At 50.8% G+C, this 24,257-nt stretch overlaps 1 protein-coding gene across 2 annotated transcripts in view; it reads right to left on the bottom strand.

Moving 5' to 3' along the window:
* Positions 1-2,278: 2,278 nt before the first annotated feature.
* KCNJ3 (potassium inwardly rectifying channel subfamily J member 3) overlaps positions 2,279-24,257 on the bottom strand; it is a 33,808-nt gene continuing 11,829 nt past the window's right edge. For both annotated transcript variants that reach the window (XM_054636454.2, XM_077181796.1), the window contains one exon: positions 2,279-3,531. In XM_054636454.2, the coding sequence (XP_054492429.1) occupies positions 2,945-3,531 (587 nt within the window). In that variant the 3' untranslated portion in view covers positions 2,279-2,944. The remainder of the gene's footprint in view (positions 3,532-24,257) is intronic.

Genomic DNA, 24,257 nt, shown 5'->3' with positions numbered 1-24,257 from the left:
CCCCAAATTGCACCTGGGCTGCTGTGCCAGAGTCAGGAAATACAATGGAATAAAATGGGATAGGATATGGAAAAGAGAAAATGAATAGGATAGGATAGAATAGAATAGAATAGAATAGAATAGAATAGAATAGAACAGAATTCAAATTAGAAATTAAAACCAAAATAGAATTAGAATTAATATAGACTAGAACAAGGCTACCTCAAGAATAAGAATAGGAAATAGAATATATTAAGAAGAGAATAAGAATAAAAATAGATCTAGAATAAGAATAGGAAATAGAATAGAGTAAGAGATTAGAATAAAATAAAGTAGGATAGAAAATAGAATAAAATAGGACAGAAAAAGAATGGAATAGGAATAAAGAATAGAGTAAGAACAGGATAAAGGATGGAATAGTAATGGGTTAAGAATAATAATAGAATAAAGAAAAATAATTAGAATAGAATAGAATAAGAGGAAGAATAAAAGGAAGAAAAAGAATTAAAATGGAATAGAAAACTAAAATGAATAGAATAGAATAGAATAGAATAGAATAGAATAGAATAGAATAGAATAGAATAGAATAGAATAGAATAGGAGGAAGAATAAAAGGAAGAAAAAGAATTAAAATGGAATAGAAAACAAAAATGAATAGAATAGAATAGAATTATAGAATAGAATAGAATAGAATAGAATAGAATAGAATAGAATAGAATAGAATAGAATGAAGAATAAAAGGAAGAATAAGAATTAAAATGGGATAGAAAATAAAAATGGAATAGAATAGAATAGAATAGAATAGAATAGAATAGAATAGAATAGAATAGAATAGAATAGAATAAGAGGAAGGATAAAAGGAAGAATAAGAATTAAAATGGGATAGAAAACAAAGATGAATAGAATAGAATAGAATAGAATAGAATAGAATAGAATAGAATAGAATAGAATAGAATAGAATAGAATAGAATAAGAGGAAGAACAAAAGGAAGAAAAAGAATTAGAATGGAATAGAAAACAAAAATGAATAGAATAGAATAGAATTATAGAATAGAATAGAATAGAATAGAATAGAATAGAATAGAATAGAATAGAATGAAGAATAAAAGGAAGTATAAGAATTAAAATGGAATAGAAAATAAAAATGGAATAGAAAATAAAAATGAATAGAATAGAATAGAATAATAGAATAGGAGGAAGAATAAAAGGAAGAATAAGAATTAAAATGGAATAGAAAACAAAAATGAATAGAATAGAATAGAATAGAATAGAATAGAATAGAATAGAATAATAGAATAGGAGGAAGAATAAGAACAGATAAGAATAAGAATAAGAATTAAGAAACAAACTAGCTTAAGGAAAACAATAGAATTAGAACAGAATAAGAAAAGAATAAGAGTAAGCTCAGGATAACTATGGGAAGGAACTCTGGGAATTGTGCAGCATCCTCAGGAATACAGTGACAGTCACACATTGACACTTCCAGGGACACTGGTGGCTGAGCCAGCTCCAGCAGTGCTGGGCTTCCAAATCCTCATTCCATGCCAGCATCTCTAAAATCCCAATTTTTTCCTCAAAACCCATCATCTCTGTCATTAATTATCCAGCAATGCTGGCATGGCTGCAGGGGGATCCAGAGGTGCCCAGTCAGGGATGTTCCTCTGCCACACCCGGGAGCACCTGGATGTGATCCCAAGGGTTTCACCCAGGGGATGGCACTCGGAGCCCTGCTCCTGCTGGGGTGCCTGTCCCACCCATCCCTCCATCTATCCCAAACCTCCTCCAAGCAGCCTCTGGAAAGGCCCCAAATACAGCCCAGGGCTCCACGGGCACCTCAGCCCTCTGGATTTTGGGGAGGTTCTCCATCACCTCCAGGCCTCATCCCAGGGCCCACCCTGCCTTGATCCAGTGGACAGAGGAAACCCAAACACAGGCACCGAGGGATCAACCCCAGCACTTCAACATTCATCCAAGCTTTGGCTCACTCTGGAGCCCCAGGGGTGACCTGCAGCTCAAACAAGGTCAAACAGCACTTTCACCACAAAAAGCAGTGAGGAACAAGGCTTGGGAGCACCCTGCCCTGCCTGGCAGGGAAATCCAGGCCCAGAGGGACGTGGGGAATTGGGGCTCTGCTTTTGGGGTGCAGTTTTTCCAAGAGAAGAGCCTGCTTGGCACCACGGGTACATTCAGCTTTTTTCATGGTAGGCTGTTTCAGCAACCAGAGAAATCAAGCACATCCTGCTGATTTTCTTCCACGTATAAATCACAAAGATTTTATAAAAACATTACTAATTGTACCTAAAGTGTGAACTCGAGTAATTTATTTATCACTTTGCCCCAGGCTTAAAAACACAAGTTTCTTTTCTAAACAAAGCCTGATGAAATACAGATTTTTATTTTTCCCCCCCCAGTATTTTTCCTTGTGGGTTTGACACAGGGAACAATCACCCCCCCCCCAAAAAAAACCTGAAAGCAAACTAGAAACCAGCAGTGGATTTAAGGCGAGCAGATTTGATGTGAAAGGTGAACTAAAACACCTCCTTGGAGGAAAAAAACCCACATGCAGCAAACAACTTGGGTGAGTAAATCACGACCCACGGCAGGGGAAAAAACAAACCCCAAACGCTTTCAACTCAAGTTCAGCTCCCCCTGCACGTTCCCCACTCCGTGTTGTCCCTATTCCCTGGGGAATGCAGGGGCAGGGAGGCCCCTCTGGGTGTTTTTCGGGGTACAGAGTATAAATACAGGAGAGGTCATGCCACGGACTAGATGCAGAGATTGCACACGGTTATTGCATGCGCTGGGACCGGACGCGCCGAGGACGCGGCCCTCGCTCGGAAGCCCGCGGGACGCCCCCAGCTCCTGGAGCCCTGAGCCCGCCCCGGCTCCCCCGAGCCCACCCCGGCCCCTGGGCGGCCCCGAGCCCCCGGCAGCCCCCGCTGCCCTCCTGGCAGTCCCGGCCGTGTTATGTGAAGCGGTCGGAATTCATTTTGCGCAGTTTGGGCGGGAGGTTCCCCTCCATCCTGCCGCCGCCCCCCGAGAGCTTCTGCAGCTTGGGGGGCAGCTCTGCCACCGACTGGCTCATGGGATCCGACATCATCTTCGTGGTCTTAGAGCCCAGTTTCTCCTCGGAGTTGCCGGGCACCGAGCTGATGCGCTGGAGTTTCATGGGCAGGTCGCCCATGCTGTAGGCCTTCTCCGAGGTGGTGGAGCTCATCCTGAGCAGTTTTTTTGGGAAGTCGTCCCTCCCGGTGATTTTCTGCAGTTTTGAGGGCAGCTTTGTGCCCACCTCGTCGAGCCCATCCAGGCACTCCACAGAGTTGTTCCTCTCCTTGCTGTTGCTGACGGCGGGTGGGATCAGGGGCGAGGACATGAGGAGCATCTCCTCCTGCTCCTTCACACTGTAGGGCGGGGTGGGCACCTCGAAGGTGGCGTGGAACTGGGAATAATCCACCTTGAAGAACCCTTCCTCCAAGGAGATCACCGGGAAGAAGCGGTGGCCCCAGAGCACCTCGTCCTCCGTGTAGGATGTCCTGGCCTGGCACGTCATCCCTGCAAGGAGAAGGGAGGAAAAGCTTCCAGCAGTCCCAGGAAACTGGGGATGCAAGGAAATCCTTCAGCAATTCCATGAAATGGATTTTAGGGGTTTAAATGTATTTAAAAATAATAAAAAAAAAAGGATTGGCCTGCCCTTGTTTGGAGGAAATGATGCACCAGGGGAGGTTTGGTTGGATATTAGGGAAAATTCCTTCATGGAAAGGGTTGTCCAAGGCAGCGGTGGAGTCCCCATCCCTGGAGGGATTTCAAAGCCCTGTGGATGTGGCACCTGGGCAGGTGGGCCAGTGGCATGATGGTTGGACTTGATGGCTTTAAAGGTCTTTTCTAACCCTAAGGATTCCATGATTTTAGGATTCTACAGCTGTTAAATTGTCATTCCCAAGGGGAAAGGATCCAACACCAGTGGATGGGGCAGAACTGAAGAATTCCACCTACATTTACAGACCCTTTCTGAAGGTGCTGCTGCCAAAGGGGCATCAGGGCTACCTGAGAACCCTGGGACTGAAGCAGCAGGAGCTGCAAGGGCAAATGGGACTTGTCAGATCCTAAAGTCTTCCTAAGTCATTCCACATTTCCCTCATATCCATGAACGCACACAAAACCAGCCCCTCATCAGCACACTCCATTCCATCAGCAAGTCCCACAAAATACATTTATTCCTCCTCAAAGGCCTCACCAGCAACCTGCTCCCACATCCATCGCTGCCAGGCTGGGATCCAGCTCCAAAAGATTAACAGGGAATAAAATCCATGACTAATAGGCACAACACTGCCCTTCCTCTTCCTCCCACCACGGAGAAAAGTCCCCCCAAGCACCAGACCTGGCCACCCTGGTGACCCCTGGAAATCAGAGGGAGATGATGCTCATGGATTGCTGGAGGCTTCCAGAAGAAATCCTGCTTTTTTTCATCATGATTAGTATTATCATTATTATTATTGTTATTATTTTTAACCACTCTCTGTAGAAATCTGCAAATAGATTTACGCTGCCATTTGCTCCTCACGCAGCCAAGTGGAAATGTGACATTTGGATTTCAGGAAGCTCCATCCACCTCTGCAAACACATCCCCTGCCTGGCTCACCAGGAGCCAGGAGAAAAGGAAAGGAACTTGGGAAGGCACAGGAAAAACAACAGCGGGGCTGCAGCGGGGGGAGTGGGATGGAATGTGACACATGGCCAGGAAAATTCCAGTTTATCCCACCTCATGCTACTGCTGATGGAATCAGTGCTGGTCTTGCTGCTGATCACAAGACAAAACTCTGTTTCCCACTTTATCTCTTGGGAGGAAAATATGAATCCAGGGGTTTTAGCACTGGATGCTGCTCCCACTGCCAGGGAGGCCTCCCATCTGCAGGAGCACAGCCAGAGCCATCCCACAGCCTCACCCAGGACATATTTTGTACTTCCCAGTGAATTTTCACCCAGAGCCCAGGTGCTCCTGTTTATGAAGTGGAGTGGAAGCAAACCCATTCCTAAAGGGCTTAGGAAAAACCAATTCTGAGAGCAATGGCAATTTGAGTGAGTTCCTCTTCCAGCTGTGCCCCTCGCTCTGCAGCTGCTCAGCAGCAGCTTCAGCAGCAGATCCCAGAGCTTCCCCTCCTGAGCCTCAGCCCTGACTCTGACCAGGTCTTCCTTAGGGATTGAATGTGGGATTCCACATCTGTATCCCCATCCACATCTGCATCCCCATCCACATCTGTATCCCCATCCCTTTCTGCATCTGCATCTCCAGACCTATCTGCAATCCCATCCCCATCCCAATTCCCATTCACACCTATTTTCATATCCACATCTGCATTCCCATCCCTGTCAGCATTCCCATCCCATCCACATCCTCATCCCCTACTGGATCCACATCTCCAGACACAGATCCATCCACACTCACATTCCCATCCAAATTCCCATCCCAGTCTGCATCCACACCCCTGTCAGCATCTGCATTCCCATCCCCATCCCCCTCTGTGTCTGCATCCACATCCACATTCCCATCCCCTTCTGCACCCACATCTCCAGACCCAGATCCACCTGCATTCCCATTCCCATCCCCACCCAAATTCCCATTCAAATCCCAATCCCCATCCTCATCTGCACCAGCATTCCCATCCCCTGTCCCATGTGCATCCCCATTCCCATCCCAGGCAATCCCATGGCAATGTCCCAAGGGCTATTTCCACCTCCTGCCCCATGGTCCTGCCTCTCCCAGCAGGCTTTCCAAGGAGGAATTCTGTACCCACTATTACCATGGAAAAATTCATCAGCACAATCTCAGGAAAATCAGCCACAAATTCTGTCTCATTCCCACACCAGCTCACTGGAGGGGCAAATATCTGCAGGAATATCATTTGTCTTTCAGATCCATTTATCTCCTTCCCAACAAACCCAAGGGCACAAATTATTTAAGAGCCTCTCAGGGTGAAGAGCAGCAGCCAATATTGCCAACGTTCTTGAGAATACGTGTCAGCCAGCAGACAGTGCTGAGACTTGCTACCAAGGCCAGGACGGGAAATCAATTCCCAGCTTTTCTTCCAGCTCTGCTGCATTTTCCAGCTTTTCCTTTGTGTTCTGTTCTCTCAGCAACGCCTCAGCCTCAGCTCAGAGCTCTCACTGTTGTTCTGCTGTTCCACACTTGTATTCCAGCAACAACAGAACCCCACAATAGTTTGGGTGGGAAGGGATCTTAAAAACAAAACCATCCCATCCCATCCCATCCCTGGCATGGGCAGGGACACCTTCCACGGTCCCAGGCTGCTCCAAGCCCCAGTGTCCAACCTGGCCTTGAGCACTGCCAGGGATCCAGGGGCAGCCCCAGCTGCTCTGGGAATCCCAGCCCAGCCAGGAATTCCCAATTCCCAATGTCCCATCCATCCCTGCCCTCTGGCACTGGGAGCCATTCCCTGGCTCCTGTCCCTCCATCCCTTGTCCCCAGCCCCTCTGCAGCTCTCCTGGAGCCCCTTCAGGCCCTGCCAGGGGCTCTGAGCTCTGCCTGGATCCTTCCCTTCTCCAGGGGAACATTCCCAGCTCTCCCAGCCTGGCTCAGGGAGCAGAGGGGTTCCATCCAAGCCCAAATCCATGAACATTTCCATGTTTTCCCACAGAGAGAGTAGGATCAGTTGCATGCGCCCCACCTCTGCCAACCCTTCTGCTAACCACCCCAGGATTATTGTCCATGAATTTTCCTCATGGATATCTCTCCCTCCTGGCTCCCAGTGTTCCATTCCTGCTGTGGCCATGGAAGGGTTTTCATTTTTTGAGTTTTTCCCCTCAGGAGTTCCCCCTCAGCAGGGCCCGCGGCCTGCGCTGCTCTGAGGCCTCCACCCCGACCACGGGCCTGCTCCCATCTTCCCAAGTTCTCCCAGGATTAATATCCATTTGCAGGATAAATTCCCAGCTCCAGCTTGGGAGCTGCCTGCAGTGGAATTATTTATTATGGAATTAAGCAGTGTTTGTCAAAGGAAAAGGCTTTGGAGCATTTTGTTCCCTGCTCCCAGCTCAGCCCCCCTCACCGAAGGCTCTGGGAACCAGCAAAGCTCTGCCTGCACACAAATCCCACCTGAGCAGGTACAACAATTCCAGTAGAAATACCCCAAAATAATAAATATTATTATATCAAATAAACCCCTTCTCCATAGCTTCAAAACCAGGGAATGCTTTTTGTGCATGTGGGGAACCCAGAGCAGCTGTGGCTGCCCCATCCCTAAAAGTGTCCAAGGCAGCTTGGACAACCTGGGATGGTGGAAGGTGTCCCAACCATCCAATTAAGGATGATCCTTAATTTCCCTTCCAATCCAAGCCATTCCACGATTCTGTGACTCGCTGTCAGCCCAGCTCATTGCTGCATTCCCAGATTAATGAGGGGGCAGATGGAGGCCAAAAAAAAAAAAGCCGTAAATAAATGCTTCGACTAATTCCACCCTCTAATAATCCTCCAATTACTTCCAAATTTCTAAAGGGCCCAGATGGAGCTGGCTGTTTTCTAGAGCTCATCATAAATTGTCTTGAAAAGAATCCCAGCCCTGTTATTTATCCCATTTGATCCCCGAGGTTGGCCGCTGCCTGGGAAATCACAGATCATTAATCAGCTTTTAACAGCTTCCCCCTGCCCTGGGAGAGGCTGCAGAGGCAATTCTGGCACCCAAAGGTTCCCTGGCTCTTTCCCTCTCCAAAGGAATGCCAGAAATGTCACCTTCAGCCGTTGGAATGCAGTTAGCTGGACACAGGGACACACTGGCTGTCCTTCCCAATGGGGAAAAGTTCATCCTCATCAGTGGGGAAAGGGGGAATTAATTGGGAATTACAGCGACTCAGCAGCATGGGGTCACAAAAGGGCATCTCTGTGTCCTAGCATTGGGAGGAAGAGGAAGGAATTCCAGCAGGAATTCCTGGCCAAAAGGCACAAACATCCTTCTTTTTGTCAGGTTTTTACCTTTTTCCTTAGGAAGAGCTCCTGTCCTGCAGGTTAAAACCCCCAGAGCTGAGCCAGGGGCTCCTCCCTGTGCACTTTGGGGCGATGATCTGCCTTAAACCTGCAGCTTACCTGTAAAACCTCCAAAATACCAGTGAAAAATTAATCACACAGCAAAGTCTGATGAATTTCTGATAACTGAGCTAATTCAGAACTGTAATTTAAGGCCCATGAAGGGAAGAGTAAAGCCTGGTTGGGACTTGATATAGAGACATACAACATTTGCCCTTTGCTCTTGTAGGACTGAGGGAGGACTTGCTGCTGCAGGGAAAAGGATTCCCACAGCAACCTCTCCTCTTCCAGGAGAGCAGGGGAAATGATGGAATCTTGGCATGGTCTGGGTCAGAGGGGAAATCAAGGATCAGAAATCAGGATTCATCCCACCCCTGCCATGGGCAGGGACACCATCCCAGGCTGCTCCAAGCTCCATCCAGCCTGGCCTGGGATGGTTCCAGGGATGCAGGGGCAGCCACAGCTTCACCCCAAATACAGGGACAGCAGCTGGTTCATCCCATTTATCTAAGGAAAACTGATAAATGGGGTAACTGATAAACAGGATATCCTGATATTCACATCTGCAACGGTGACAGATTGTTACCATGATATTTTCTGAAAAATCTTCTTTGCCCAGGATTTTTCTCCTGAGAAGCCTCAGAAAAGAAATGTAAACAACAATTATCTGATTGCTTTCGGAATGTGATCTGGAGGTTGCTCACCAACAAGTGCCTCTTTGATTGGTTCCATGTGAATTGTTTTTAATTAATGACCAATGCCAGACCCCCGTAGGGACTCTGGTCAGTCACAGGTTTTTATTATTCATTCCTTTCTAGCTTTCTGATGTATCCTTTCTCTATAGTTTAGTATAGTTTTAGTATAGCATTTCTATGATATATGATATGATATGATATAATAAGATATGATATAACAAGATATGATATAACAAGATATAATATAATAAATATAATAAATATAATATAATAAATATAGTATAATTAATATAATATAATTAATATAATATAATATAATATAATATAATATAATATAATATAATATAATATAATATAATATAATATAATATAATATAATATAATATAATATAATATAATATAATATAATATAATAATCAGCCTTCTGAGACCATGAAGTCAAATTCTCATGTCTCACCTTGTCCTGGGGACCCTCTCCCAACACCTCAACAGATGGCTGAGATCTGCAATCAGCCAGAAAATGGGGGCACCAGTGGGGCTCAGCCCCCAAACCCAGGAGGGTTTCAGCTCCCAGGCTCTCCCTGTCCCCCTGCTTTCCCATGGCAGTTCAGTTGGCAGACTGGGAAGGGCACAGCCCTTTGGGAGAGCTCCTGAGCAGCACAGACAGCGTGGGGCTGCAGCTCCAGCACCTCCAGCTCCCTGGGAACAGCAGCAGCAGCAGCTATTTCTGGCACTCACATTTCCCCAGCACCAGCGCAAGGCTGGTCCCTGATTAAAGTGATGATGGCTTGGAGTGCTCCAGAATGTTCTGGCAGTCGTGGCCAGGGAGCTGGGGATGTTCCCCTGGAGAAGGGAAGGATCCAGGCAGAGCTCAGAGCCCCTGGCAGGGCCTGAAGGGGCTCCAGGAGAGCTGGAGAGGGACTGGGGACAAGGGATGAAGGGACAGGAGCCAGGGAATGGCTGCCAGTGCCAGAGGGCAGGGATGGATGGGACATTGGGAATTGCTCCCTGTGAGGATGCTGAGGGAATTTTTTCATAAAAACCCACTTTGGTTAAAGAGAAAAAAAATACAGCATTTCCTGAAATGAAAGACACAAAATGCATCCTAAAGGTACCAACCACAAAAACCCTTTATGAATCCATGAAAATACCACAGAATCCCAGGATTATCTGGGTTGGAAGATGATTAAAGCCCATCTAATTCCAACCCATGGCCAGGGACACCTTCCATTATCCCAAGCCCTGTCCAGCCTGGCCTTGGACACTTCCAGGGATCCAGGGGCAGCCCCAGCTGCTCTGGGAATCTGAATCCCTGGGAATTCCAACACACACAGATTTAACACACAAAGTCTGTGTGCAAAAGGGAACCAAGATGATCTCCAAGATCCCTTCCAACCCAAACCATTCCATGATCCCATGCTCCCGTGGCTCCAGACCACACTCCTGTCAGTCAGACATGGTTTTATCCCAAACACTTTATTTCTCCTCACCCTGGGGAGCAATCCAGGCTCCTGCCCTGCTCCTCAGTTCAGCCATGCTGTTTATCTCCGTTCCATAAATACCTCCTGCGTTATTCCCACTGTCCTCACGGAGCATTCCTGACATTTAAACAAGAGCCATGACACCAAAGGTATTCTCCTTATCAGCCAGGCCTCTTCCAGGAGCACTTTTTGATCCTCACACCCCTAGATTTCCCTGGCACCCTCAGCAGCTCATCCTGTGTTTGCCAGGACCATCCTTAGCCCAAATCACAGCAGGTTTCCAAAATCCCATGGAAGCAGCACAGGAAAGCATGTCCTGCTCCTGCTCCCACATCCAGGGATGCAATGGGATGCTGGCATGTCAGGAACCTCCTTAATTTGGTACCAAAACAAGAGGGGAAAATGAAAGTTTGGCAGCCTCCAGGCCTGGAGCAGGGCTGTTGATCCTTTTGGAAAAGCAGAGGCAGGAGCAGTTATCTGGATCAGACATTCCCTGCAATAACACACATTCCACGCAATAATTAATCCTGGCTGAGAAATCTGCCCTGCTATTTTTAGCCCCTCCTGATTATATATTTTTTTTTTTTAATCCCAAGCCCAGGCTCCGCTCCCGTTCCCCACGGCCGGAATGCGTCAGGGCCCATGCCAGCCCCTGCAGCTCGTTCCTGGGAGCAGGCTCCTTTCCCAGAGCCATCTGCCACCCTCCCAGGTCTGCATCACTGCCTCCCACCTGCCTGGGACTGACTCAGCAGCACCAGAAGGGCAGCATTTCACTGCCTGCCCCACGCAGCTCCTGCCGGGGAGCACTGGCAAGGGCAGGGGAAAGGGGCGGGAACGGGATGGGAATGGATCCCCTCTCCTTGGCTGGGGATATTCCCAGCAGCTGGGCACATGGGTAAAGTGGGGTTTGCATAAAAGCTGGAATTGCCCATCCATGCCCTGGAAAAACGCAGTGGATGCTCTCCAGAGCTCCCATCAGCCCCAAATATTCCCAGATTTTTCCTGACAGCACAGCCCTATGGAAACATTCCTATGGAAACATTCCTTATGCTGGACAGATAATTCCAGACTGCTTTAGGTTGGAAGGGACATTAAGGATGATCCCAATCCACCCCTGCCAGGGGCAGGGACACCTTCCACTGTCCCAGGCTGCTCCAAGACTGTCCAACCTGGCCTGGGTTAATTCCAGGGATCCAGGGACAGCCACAGCTTCTCTGGGAATCTGTGCAAGGGAAAAACTCCTTCATGGAAAGGGCTGTCCAGCCTGGCAGTCCCCATCCCTGGAGGAATTCCAAAGCCCTGTGGATGTGGGGACATGGGGCAGTGGTGGCCTGGGCAGTCTGGGACTGCATGGGTTCCATGGTCTCACAGGGATTTTCCTAAAAAAAAAAAAGAGCTGGTTCTGCTTTTCATGGAGTTAGGGCTCCAAAGTGCAGCTGGAAAGGAGGGGATTCATTTGTAGCTCGATGTTGGGAATGGTGGGGAAGAGGCACGGGGAGAAAGGAATGTTCTGTTAAATCCCAGGAGACTGGGAGGTCAGAGCAACAGCTGAGGGAAGTCTGGGGACCAGTGAGAAAAGGGGGGGAAAAAAAAAAGATATTTACAATAATTTCTGCTCTCCAGACGAGAACATTTTCATTGTGAGGCTGAGCCCAGCCCTCCCCTCCCCTCTCACAGCCACTCCTCCAAACACCCACCCGGCCATATGGGCTCAGCACCAAAATAGAGCTTCCCTCTGCAGCCCCAAAAACACCCTGAGGGATCCAGAGACGCCTTCCTGGATGGAAAATCCAGCTCTCCTCACGTGGAAAGGGACAATTTACTGGGCTGGACACAGGGCCACACAGGCAGAGCATTCCTGGGCTCCAGGATCTGGGGATGATCCCTGAGTGCTGCCAGAGGCAGCTCTGCTGCTCCACGCCAGCATCCCTGCCTGCAGCCACCCCATGGCAAAAGGATGGCTGGGAGACTGATTTAAATAGAACACAGAGTCAGCAGCCACTTTCTGAGCTGAAAATAATCTGTAACAACGTCAGGGCTGGTACAGAGAGGGATCATCTGCCTCTGATCGCCCAGAGAAGGTGTGGAATCCCCACCCCTGGCAGTGTCCAGGGTTGGATGGGGCTTGGAGCACCCTGGGACAGGGGAAGGTGTCCCTGCAGGGTGAGTTTAGGGTCCCTTTCCACCCAAACCAGTCTGGGATTTCATGATTTACAGAAGGCAGCATGGAGCTGTGTTTGGGAATAACCTCTCAGGATTTAGTGCTGCTGGTTTAACACAGGGATGGATTTGTTGAGTCTCTTAAAACATTTTGAGGCCATCAATTCATGCCCAGAACTGCTTCCAACACAGCTGCTCTGTGATTCCTGCTCCTCTCCTCCAGCCTCAGCTTGGCCAAGGAATTCAGGGGGAGACCCCCCCAAATCCATCATGGGAGAGGGAAAACAGCTGGGGCTGTGCCAGAGGGGGCTGGCATGGAGATCAGGGCAAGGCTCTTCCCCCAGAGGGTGCTGGCACTGCCCGGGCTCCCCAGGGAATGGGCACATTCCCAACAGCTCCAGAAGGTTTGGGACAGCACTCCAGGGATGCCAGGGTGGGGTTTTGGGGTGTCTGTGCAGGGACAGGGGTTGGATCCATGATGCTGTGGCTCCCTCCCAGCTCTGATACTCCACAATTCCATGCAAACCTCACTCAGCAGCCCCTCATATTTAAACCCAATATTTATAAACCAACATCCCCCAATACTCAAAACCCCTGGAGAGCAGAGGCTGCACTCCTGTGTTCCCAGGGCTGGATGCAGGGGATAACCCCTCCCAGAGCCTGCCAAAGGGATCAGCAGCCCTGCCAACCCCAAACTCCTGTTCTGGGGGATCCTTCCGCTCCTCTGTGCCCAGACAGCTGCTGAGGCTGGCTCTGAGCATCTTTCCCAGCTCCTCACCTGCATCCATCTGTCTGGCACTGGGAACACCCCAGTTGCCATCCCCAGCACCTCCCAGGCTGGAACATCTCCTGTCCCGCGCCTCAGAGCTGTGCACAGCTGGAACAGCACATCTGTGAACCAAACACGGATTGTGGCACACAGCTGGCAGGAGGGGCTGGCAAACACTCCCTGCCTGACACCAGGAGCACACAGACTCCCAGGAAAGGGAGGATCAGCACTGTCAGCCCTGCCAGCTGGGACTGGGGGCTGCAAGAGGCTCTTCAGGAATCCACACACTGCTTGCTGGGCCATAGATATACAAATCTATGCAAATACCATGGAATGACAGACTCCCAGCGTGGTTTGGGTCGGGAAGGACAGTAAATCCCATCCCATCCCACCCCCTGCCATGGGCAGGGACACCTCCCTCTGTCCCAGGTTGCTCCAGCCTGGCCTGGAACACTCCCAGGGCTGGGGCAGTACCCCCTTCCCCTGCAGTGAGCAGGGATCTCACTGGGACCTCCCCCACTTGGAAAACCTGGAAAACCTTTTCCCCTAGGAAAAAAACTCCCCAACAGCCCCTCCACACCCTCAGCAGTTCCATGTTGGATTCTCCCCCTTGGTGACACATTTTCCTGCCCCCCCAGGTGCTCAGCACCTCCCAGCTGCTCCTCCCTCCTCAGCACCCTCACACCTCTCCCGAGGAGAGCCCACATCCCAGAACACCTGGGACAAGGATCCCCAAATCCCACAGCCCTACACCTCTTGCAGCAGAGGAAGGGGAGGCTCAGAGGGGCTGGGTGCTGCTCCCTCCCTGTGGTTCAGATCCCAGGGTGGCACAGGGAGATCATTTCCTGCAGGAGGGAGGGAGAGAGGGGGGTTAATTAGGGCCCCCCATCCCCAGGGATGTGATACCATCCAGCAGCTCATTATTCCCAGGAGGATCAATCTGATCCCAAACCCATCCTGCATTCATTAGGGCCCCCATTCCTGGGATGTGATACCATCCAGCAGCTCATTATTCCCAGGAGGATCAATTTGATCCCAAACCCATCCTGCATTCATTAGGGCCCCCATTCCAGGGATGTGATACCATCCAGCAGCTCCTTATTCCCAGGAGGATCAATCTGATCCCAAACCCATCCTGCATTCATTAGGGCCCCCATCCCAGGGATGTGATACCATCCAGCAGCTCGTTATTCCCAGGAGGATCAATCTGATCCCAAACCCTGCATTCATTAGGGTCCCCATTCCTGGGATGTGATACCATCCAGCAGCTCCTTATTCCCAGGAGGATCAATCTGATCCCAAACCCTGCATTCATTAGGGCCCCCATCCTGGGATGTGATACCATCCAGCAGCTCCTTATTCCCAGGAGGATCAATCTGATCCCAAACCCATCCTGCATTCATTAGGGCCCCCATTCCTGGGATGTGATACCATCCAGCAGCTCCTTATTCCCAGGAGGATCAATCTGATCCCAAACCCATCCTGCATTCATTAGGGCCCCCATTCCTGGGATGTGATACCATCCAGCAGCTCCTTATTCCCAGGAGGATCAATCTGATCCCAAACCCATCCTGCATTCATTAGGGCCCCCATCCCAGGGATGTGATACCATCCAGCAGCTCCTTATTCCCAGGAGGATCAATCTGCCACATCCCAGCCCGAGCTGCACAAATACCCACATGCCTGCCAGGGGTTTCTAATTTTACATCCCAGCCTTGCCTGCCATCCCCATCGTGCTGATTTAGCTCTCCCCAGGCTGGCTTAAAAGCCTCCAAGTCTGGAGCATTTTTGCCATTTTAGGGAAAACGATTCCTTTTATTTCCTGCAGGTTTCAGAAGCGTTTGGTGTTTATGACACTGGCAGTTCTGGCTAGGGCTCTTTGCCTTTTCCCATCCCACATGTCAGGGCCCTGCTTTGCTTCCAGGAAAAATCCCGGTGGGCTGCAGAGGTGCTGCCACACCTTCACAGCCTGGTTTGGGTGGGAAGGGACCTTAAACCCCATCCCATTCCAGCCCTGCCGTGGCAGGGACACCTCCCACTGTCCCAGGCTGCTCCAGACCCAGCCTGGCCCTGGACACTGCCAGGGATCCAGGGCCACCCATGGAATCACCTGTGCCAGGGCATCCCCCCTCCCAGCCAGGAATTCCCAATTCCCAGTGTCCCATCCATCCCTGCCCTCTGGCACTGGCAGCCATTCCCTGGCTCCTGTCCCTTCTTGTCCCAGCTCCCTCTGCAGCTCTCCTGGAGCCCCTTTTCCTCTCTGCAAGTGTCCATGGCCAGGCTGGACAGCACTTGGAGCACCCTGGGATAGTGGGAAGGGTCAGGGGTGGGCTGGGATGGGCTCTAACATCCCTTCCCACCCAACCCAACCTGAAATTCCGTGATTTCCATTCTTAAAGCTTTCCGAGTAGGAGCCCCTGCTGCTCATTTCCCCATCTTTTCCCAACCTCATCATTCCCAGGTACCAGTTTGGGCTGAGCAAGCCCCAAAGCAGGAAGCCAGAGCCACCCCACGGCACCATCCCAGCCCTCCCACAGCCCCAAAGGGCGTTCCAAAGGGAATTCCAAAGGGCATTCCAAAGGGAATTCCCTCGGCAGCAGCACCCCCAGAGCCCAGCCCCACCTCGGTGCTCCCGGGGCCAGCAGCGGCGCTGCCAGGGTGGAGCCCACTCCCCGAACATCATTAATTGCTTTGTTTGTGTTGTCGGGGTGCTCAGGCTGATCTGCTCAGCACTAATGAGCCATTAACTCCCAATTAGGAGCCTCTCTCAGAGCACGGCTCTAATTCCAGGCAGTTCTGCTGATGAATTAATTACCAGGTGAGCTCAGCTGCTGCCTCAGCGCCCCAGCAGCCAGGGAATGCATTCCCCAAGCGCTGCTCCTGCAGACACCTTCCCACCGGGGCAGTACAGACACACGGACACCAACCCCAGCGTGGGCAGGGACCCCAAATCCCATCCCAGGCCACCCCCGCCATGGCAGGGACACCTCCCATCCTCCCAGGCTGCTCCGGCCCAGCTTTGGACCATTCCAGGGATCCAGGGGCAGCCACAGCTTCCCTGGGAATTCTATTCCAGGGCTCCAGCATCCTCAGAGCCAGGAAGTCCTTCCCAATATCCCACCTACAGTGCAAATCTGGGATGCTTTCACAGCCATCATGGACCAGGCCACAACTCCAGGCATGTTTTTCATGCAGCTTTTAAATTCTTAACCTCTTCCAGTTTAAAAAAAAAAAAATAAAAGGCAAAATCCCCTTTTTTTTTCTGGCTGAGGTCCTTGACACAAAGCACTCCCTGGATTTTTTCCGAGTTTTCCATGAATTTTTCCGAGTTTTCCACGAATTTTTCCAAGTTTTCCACGATTTTTTCCTATTTTCCCAGCCCTGCTTGGGTCTGGCTGCTGAGCAGCAGCCACGGGCAGGGAAATCGTGGGCAATATTCAATAGAAATGCCAGCTCCTCCATCACACAGAGCTCTGAACACGGAGTCAGCAATGTTCCACTGGGGGAAATCCCACCCCCAGCTCCCTGCCCCGGGAATTTAAAGTGTCTGCAGCACGAGGAGGAGCAGCAAAGGCTCCGGAGGGATACGGGGAATGTGCTCAGCACCACGGGAAAAAAGATGGGCAGAGTAATGCTGTGGGACGGAAAAGGGAAAAGGGATGGAAAAGGGAAAAGGGATGGAAAAGGGAAAAGGGATGGATCACTCACAGGGATCCTGGGCTGGGATTCCCAGAGCAGCTGTGGCTGCCCCTGGATCCCTGGCAGTGCCCCAGGCCAGGCTGGACACTGGGGCTGGAGCACCTGGGACAGGGGGAGGTGTCTCTGCCATGGCAGGGGTGGCACTGGAGGGGCTTTAAGGTCCTTCCAACCCAACCCATGATCCTGATTCCCTGATCTTTGTTACCCTTGCACTCACAACATATTTTCAATTTAAACATTTCTATTTCTATTTCTAACAATCCAAACATTCTTATTCTTACTTACAGCGATCCAAAAAACATCCAGAAGCCACGGCCAGCCCCACACGTGCCCAACTCCAGCCCCTGGGGAGCCAAACCCGGGGCACAGAGAGCAGGAGGATGGAGAGACCCTCCCTGGGCCACAGAGCCAGCTCCTACATCACAATCAGTGCTGCCTGTCCCGGGTTATTTATCCCGGAGCTGTGGCCCGGGGGAGGGCCAGCAGCCACAGATCAATATCTTAACGAGCAGAGGAAACCTCAGCAGGAACATTGCTGCTCCATTCATCTCTGCACCTCGGGCTCAGCTTTCCCCAGTGCAGCAGCAGGAGGTGATTCCTGAGGGGATTGGGCTGCCTGACCCACCCCAGAGCAGCTGTGGGACCTCTCAGCATCCCGAAGTCATCACTGCCACCCATCCCAGAACATGGTATGGGTTGGGAAGGAGCCCTAAATCCCATCCCATCCACCTCTGGACACCTCCCATTGTCCCAGGGTGCCTTGGACACTTCCAGGGGCAGCCCCAGCTGCTCTGGGAATGTGTGTCAGGGCCTCCCCACCCTCCCAGCCAGGAATTCCTTCCCAATATCCCAGCTAAATCCCCCCTACCCCCACCAATCCTGCAGTTAAAAGCCATTCCCTCTTGTCCTTGTCACACAGTGGCTCCTTGAATCATTATCCCTTCTGACAAAGCCTGAGCAGAACGAATCCTTGCAGGCAATAAATGGAATAAATGCATAACAACAGCAGGAATTCCAGCAGGAGGGGCAGGGCAGAGGCACAGAGCAGATCCAGGGGCTGGGTAAGCACAGGGTGATTCCAGCCCGGGCTGCACTCACACAGGTGAGGGCTGACCACAGCCAATAAATCTCTGCATAAAATTGACTCCATGGAGCATTTGCCTGTCTGGGGGCACAATTGTTTGTTTCCTTGTTGTTTTTCTTTTTTTAATCCTGTCAGTGCTGAATGCAGGGGCAGCCACAGCTTCCCTGGGCACCTGGCCCAGGGCCTCTCCTCACTCCCAGCCAGGAATTCCCAATTCCCAGTGTCCCATCCATCCCTGCCCTCTGGCACTGGCAGCCATTCCCTGGCTCCTGTCCCTCCATCCCTTGTCCCCAGTCCCTCTCCAGCTCTCCTGGAGCCCCTTCAGGCCCTGCCAGGGGCTCTGAGCTCTGCCTGGATCCTTCTCTTCTCCAGGGGAACATTCCCAGCTCTCCCAGCCTGGCCCCAGAGCAGAGGGGCTCCAGCCCTGCAGCAGCTCCAGGTCCCTCTGCTGTGGGAGCCCAGGGCTGGGGCAGCTCTGCAGGTGGGCTCTCACCTGAGCACAGGGGCAGAACCCCCCCTTTCCTGCAGGTCCCTGACTCCAGAGGCACCTGGACACCTGATCCAGTTGCCTGCTCCTGGAGCCCCATCCCAGACTGGGTGTGAAATCCAGATTTGGGGTTCATCCCCAGCACAGGGGCTGAGCCTGCCCTGCAGGGAGCTCTGGGATTTGCTCAGGAGCTGCAGAGAGTCACTAAGGCTGGAAAGCAAGGACAAGGAGCCTGTAATAAATATTGCAATTAGAGGAGGGAGCTGTTCCCAGCATTGCCAGAGCCTCTCCCGCTGCTGGAATGGCACAGACAGCTCCAAACCTTTGGAGCCCTGTCACTAAGGTCACTAATGGGCTTGGTTTGGGCTCCCAGATGCACTCAGGGCACAGCACACGATGATCCCCCCTGGCTGCCTCCAAGGGCACTCAGGGCTCAATAAAAAGGGGCAGCTGTGGTGGTGCTCACAGGGGTCCCAGGATGAGGGGAGAGACGAGGATCTGACTCCATGTTTCACAAGGCTGATTGATTATTTTATGATATATATTACATTAAAACTATACTAAAAGAATAGAAGAAAGGATTCCATCAGAAGGCTGGCTAAGAATAGAAAAGGAATGATCACAAAGGCTTGTGGCTCAGACAGACTGTGATTGGCCATTAATTAGAAACAACCCCATGAGCCCAATCCCAGATGCACCTGTTGCATTCCACAGCAGCAGATAACCATTGTTTGCATTTTGTTCCTGAGGCCTCTCAGCTTCTCAGGAGGAAAAATCCCTAAGGAAAGGATTTTTCCTAAAAGATGCCTGTGACAGGCAGGCTCTGTCTCCATTCCCCAGGAAGGATCAACCAGTAGTGGGCAGGGCTGCTGCCCCTCACCCCTTGCTCCTGCCCCTGCTCCCCAAACCCCACAAACCCCCCCAAAACCAGCCTGGAGCACAGGGAAGGGAGGCAGAGGCAGCCCCCAGCCCTCCAGGCTCTCTCCAGCCCGAGCACAGCTTTCCCCTCCATGAATTCCCAATTCCTCCTGACGTTTCTGATGACTGTCCTGGAATGTCCCAGCGTTTTACCCACGCCAGGCCTCTCCCCCTTCTCCTGCCAACCACTTTTATCATCACTGAGCTCACAGCAGCCTCGGTGCAGCCTGGATTGTGTAACACACCAGCAGCTAAACCAGCACTTTCCTCTTAAACCTCACCTTCAAATCACCCCAAGAACCAACAGCAGGCACAAAGCAAGGCCTGAACTACAACTGGTTTATGTCACCTGTAAACTGGGAGTGCCCAGCTGGGACAAACCTGGCTGCAAAGTGTCAGACTGGGAAAACAACAAGGCCAGGCTTGGGTTCTTCCCTTAGGATGAGCCCCCAGGAAGGGCTGGGGTGGGATGGGAGAGAGGGGCTGGAGGGGAAATGGGGCTGGGAAGGGGCTGCAGAATCCCTGAGGGAGCTGGGCAGGGGCTGCAGAATCCCTGAGGGAGCTGGGAAGGGGCTGCAGAATCCCTGAGGGAGCTGGGCAGGGGCTGCAGAATCCCTGAGGGAGCTGGGCAGGGGCTGCAGAATCCCTGAGGGAGCTGGGCAGGGGCTGCAGAATCCCTGAGGGAGCTGGGAAGGGGCTCAGGCTGGAGCCAAGGAGGATCCCCAGGGATCTTTTCCCTCTCTGGAATTCCCTGCCAGGAGGGCACAGCCGGGGGGGTCGGGCTCTGCTCCCAGGGCACAGGGACAGGAGCAGAGGGAACGGCCTCAGGCTGGCCCAGGGCAGCTCAGGGTGGATTTTGGGGCGATTCCTGCAGGAAAAGGTGCTCAGGTGGAGCCCCCATCCCTGCAAGGAGTTTCTTGTGCTCCTTGCCCCACAGCACATCCTGCTCCCCAGAGAATTCCAGGGGTTCCAACCCCTCGAAAGGCAGAAGAAACCCAGAGTTAACCTGGAAGAGAGCTCGGGGGTCTGTGCCTTTCCAAAAGGAGACACTGGGCATGGCTGCTCAGGGATTGCACCAAGTGCCCTGGGAAGGCCAGTTCAGCTGGAATTGTGGAATTCCAGAAGGGTTTAGGCTGGAAAAGCCTCTCAGAGCATTGAGCCCAACCATCCCCAGCACTGCCCCTGTCCCCAGTGCCACGTCCAGGGAGCTGTGAAACCCCCCCAGGGATGGGGACTGTGTGCCAGGCCTGGACAGCCCTACCCATGAAGAAATGTTCCCAAATATCCAACCCAAACCTCCCCTGGAGCAGCTCAAGGTCATTCCCAAGCCAGGATCCCTCAGGAGAGCGAGCCTGTGAGGAGGAGGTGGGAGGGAGCTGGAATATTTAATATTTAACACCCTCCCCCCCCCCGTTGTGCAGAGCTGGAAATAAAGAATTACAAACAGCAGAATATCCAGGCCAAGGAACAGGTATCCATGGAAAAGGCAGCTGGGCATTCCTGGAGCAGCACACCTGCCCGAGGCACGGAGCTGCTGCAGGCCATTGAAACAATAAATAAATAAAAAACACTGAGCAGGGACCCGTGGGCTGCTGCAAAAACCTCTGGCAGCAGCAGCCATAACTCACTGAGGGCAAATATCCAGGGAAAGCTGCACTGCCAGAGGATCCAGGAGGTAAATAAGGAGTGGGCAGGAGGTGCTACAGAGAAAAAATGGCTCGGATTGCAGTACAGTGAAGGATTCAGGGACAGGGATGGGAGGGAATGGCTTCACATGGAAGGGTTTAGGTAGATTTAGGTGGGATATTGGGAAGGAATTCCTGGCTGGGAGGGTGGGCAGGCCCTGGGTCACATTCCCAGAGCAGCTGGGGCTGCCCCTGGATCCCTGGCAGTGCCCAAGGCCAGGCTGGGTGACCTGGGATAGTGGGAGGTGTCCCTGGCCATGGAATGGGATGGGATTTGAGTCCTTCCATGCCAAGGCATTCCAGGATGCTGTGAATCAGCCCCACTGGAGCCCTGAGGGTTTTATCTGTCCATCAGTTTCTCCAGGAGGAGCAGTCTGGGGCTGTATTCAGCCAGCAGCATCCCCACATCCCAGCCCTCCAGGACAAATCCCAGCCCTCTGCCTTCCCCTTTCCCACCCCAGCATTCCCAAACCCCCGTTCCAGCAGGAGCTGGAATATTCCCCTTTTCCTGCCCTGCTCCCCAGCTCCTGGCAGCAGGTGCAGAGCCTCAGCAGAGATGGAGTTTTGGTGCTCCCAAAATCATCATTTCCAGCTCAGCCTCCCACAGCAATCCCTGGAAAAATGGGGCTCCACAGGGAGCTCCAGAGGCTGTGGGAGCAGCAGCTCAGCACAAGGAGGCTGCTCGAGCAGAAGGAATCCTGCCTGATCAGGCGTGAGCGGGGAATTTTGGCAGAGACTGCCGCGATTTCAGCTCAGCCCCTGCTCACAGGGATCATCCACGGGGAGAGGGAAAGGGAAAAAAGGGGAAAGGAAAAAAAGGGAAATGGAAAAAAAGGGAAAAGGGAAAAAAGGGAAAAGGGAAAAAAGGGAAAAGGGAAAAAAGGGAGAGAAAAAAAAGGGAGAGGAAAAAAAGGGAAAGGAAAAAAAGGGAAAAGGGAAAAAAAGGGAAAAGGGAAAAAAGGGAAAAGGGAAAAAAGGGAAAAGGGAAAAAAGGGAGAGAAAAAAAAGGGAGAGAAAAAAAAGGGAGAGAAAAAAAGGGAGAGGAACAAAGGGGAAAGGAAAAAAAGGGGAAAGGAAAAAAAGGGAAATGGAAAAAAAGGGAAATGGAAAAAAAAGGGAAAAGGGAAAAAAGGGAAAAGGGAAAAAAAGGGAAAGGAAAAAAGGGAGAGAAAAAAAGGGAGAGGAAAAAAAGGGGAAAGGAAAAAAAGGGGAAAGGAAAAAAAGGGGAAAGGAAAAAAGGGGAAAGGGAAGAGAAGGTGAAGGGGGAAAAGGGAAAGAAGGGAAGGAAGGGAAAGAAGGGAAAGAAGGGAAAGAAGGGAAAGAAAGAGGGAAAAAAAGAGAAAAAAGGGAAAAAAGAGAAAAAAGGGGGAAAAGGGAAAAAAAGGAAAAAAAAAGAAAAAAAAAAGGAAAAAGGGAAGAAAAGGGAAAAGGGAAGAAAAGGGAAAAGGGGAAAAAAGGGAAAAAGGAAAAAAAAGGAAAAAGGGAAGAAAAGGAAAAGGGAAAAAAAGGGAAAGAGGAAGAAAAGGGAAAAGGGAAGAAAAGGGAAGAGGGAAGAAAAGGGAAAAGGGAAGAAAAAGGAAAAAGGAAAAAAAAAGGAAAAAGGAAGGAAAAGGGGAAAAAAGGGAAAAGGGAAGAAAAGGGAAGAGGGAAGAAAAGGGAAAAAGGAAAAAAGAGGAAAAAGGGAAGAAAAGGAAAAGGGGAAAAAAGGGAAGAGGGAAGAAAAGGGAAGAGGGAAGAAAAGGGAAAAGGGAAGAAAAGGGAAAAAGGAAAAAAAAGGAAAAAGGGAAGAAAAGGAAAAGGGAAAAAAAGGGAAAAAGGAAGAAAAGGGAAAAGGGAAGAAAAGGGAAAAGGGAAGCTCCTGCCCAGCTCCAGGTGAAAATCACTCCCAGTTTTCTCTCCTGGGCCTCCAGAGAGATCTGAGGGAGAAGAAGAGGGGGCAGGAAGGCCTGATGCAGGGGGATTTGGGGAATTGTGCCTCAGGCAGGAGGAGCCAGCGTTACCCCAGACAAAAGTGGGATGGATCCCAGGCTCCCAGGCTGCTCTGGCTTGGGAGAGACCCCAAATCCCACCCCATCCCAGCCCTGCCATGGCAGGGACACCTCCCACTGTCCCAGGGCTCCAGACTGGCCCGGGACACCTCCAGGGTGTGTTTGGATTCTTTAGGATTTTCTGAGCCTTCTGGTGTTAATATTTTTGTCATGAACTTTCTCACACACTCTATGTAAATAACTCATTGTTTTGCATTCTTTCCTGGAGGAGGAGAAATCTGATGGGCTGTTGGTTTGTCCAGTGTCACTGGAGAGGTGCCACTGTCACCCTCCAATCCACTGGTGCTTTTGGAAATCCATAAATGTTGGAGTCAGAAATTAAAAAGTCCCTTTTACCTTGAAAAGAGCAGCATGTCCATGTTGTGTTGTTTCGTGTCCTATACTGACACCAGGGATTTGTTGTTCCAAACTCTCCTCTCCCACCAAACACATCCCTGCATTTCCCCAGCACATTCCACCTTTCCCTCAGCTGTAAAAATCCCTTTTCCCCCCTTTCCCAGCCCAGCAGCTCCAGGGGGGCAGAGGGAAGCTGGAGCTGAAGGTCCCAGTCCCAGGAAATCCCAGCTCTGCCAGGGCCAAACGTGTCTGTCCACATGACCAAAAAATATTGGATTTTCCACTGACAGATTTCCTATAACGGCAGCACTGGGAAAAGATCTGAGGGATGTTCAGCCCTGAGAGTTTTAAAGGGATATTTTACCATGCTCAGGCTGGGCTTAAAAATGTTTAAAATAAAATAAATGCAATTTCAAAGCTGCTGTCAACATGTGAAGTGCTGAGTCCTCTTTTCCTGTCGCCCTCCCATCCAACACACACAAAAAAAAAATCCCAAAATCTGAATGGAAAGATTAAAAAACACAAATAAATTGACCTTTAAAGGTCCCTTCCAACCCAAACCATTCCAGAATTCCCATATTTTATGTTCTTTAAAGGTGCTGAATTTGTATTGAGGTTTCTCACTGACCCTCAGAACAGACATCCAAGGAAAAAAAATCCCATTTTCAATGGAATCATCAGAATCCTGGTAATTTTCAGAGCTGTCCCAGCTCTTTGTTCCCTCAAGTTGCTGCGTTCTGAGCTCACCCCCATGGATCTCAGAGAACCCTTCCTGTGATTCCAGAATTCCAGTTTTTTCATGTTTTTAAAAGCAAAACCAGAGGAAAAGGCCTTTGATGCCATCCCTATTTCTTTAATTAAAAAGCCTGGCAGGCTCTGGAGTT

This window comes from Agelaius phoeniceus, chromosome 7 (assembly GCF_051311805.1).
Source record: "Agelaius phoeniceus isolate bAgePho1 chromosome 7, bAgePho1.hap1, whole genome shotgun sequence".
Taxonomy (NCBI): Eukaryota; Metazoa; Chordata; class Aves; order Passeriformes; family Icteridae; genus Agelaius; species Agelaius phoeniceus.
This window is presented reverse-complemented; position numbering and strand designations above follow the sequence as displayed.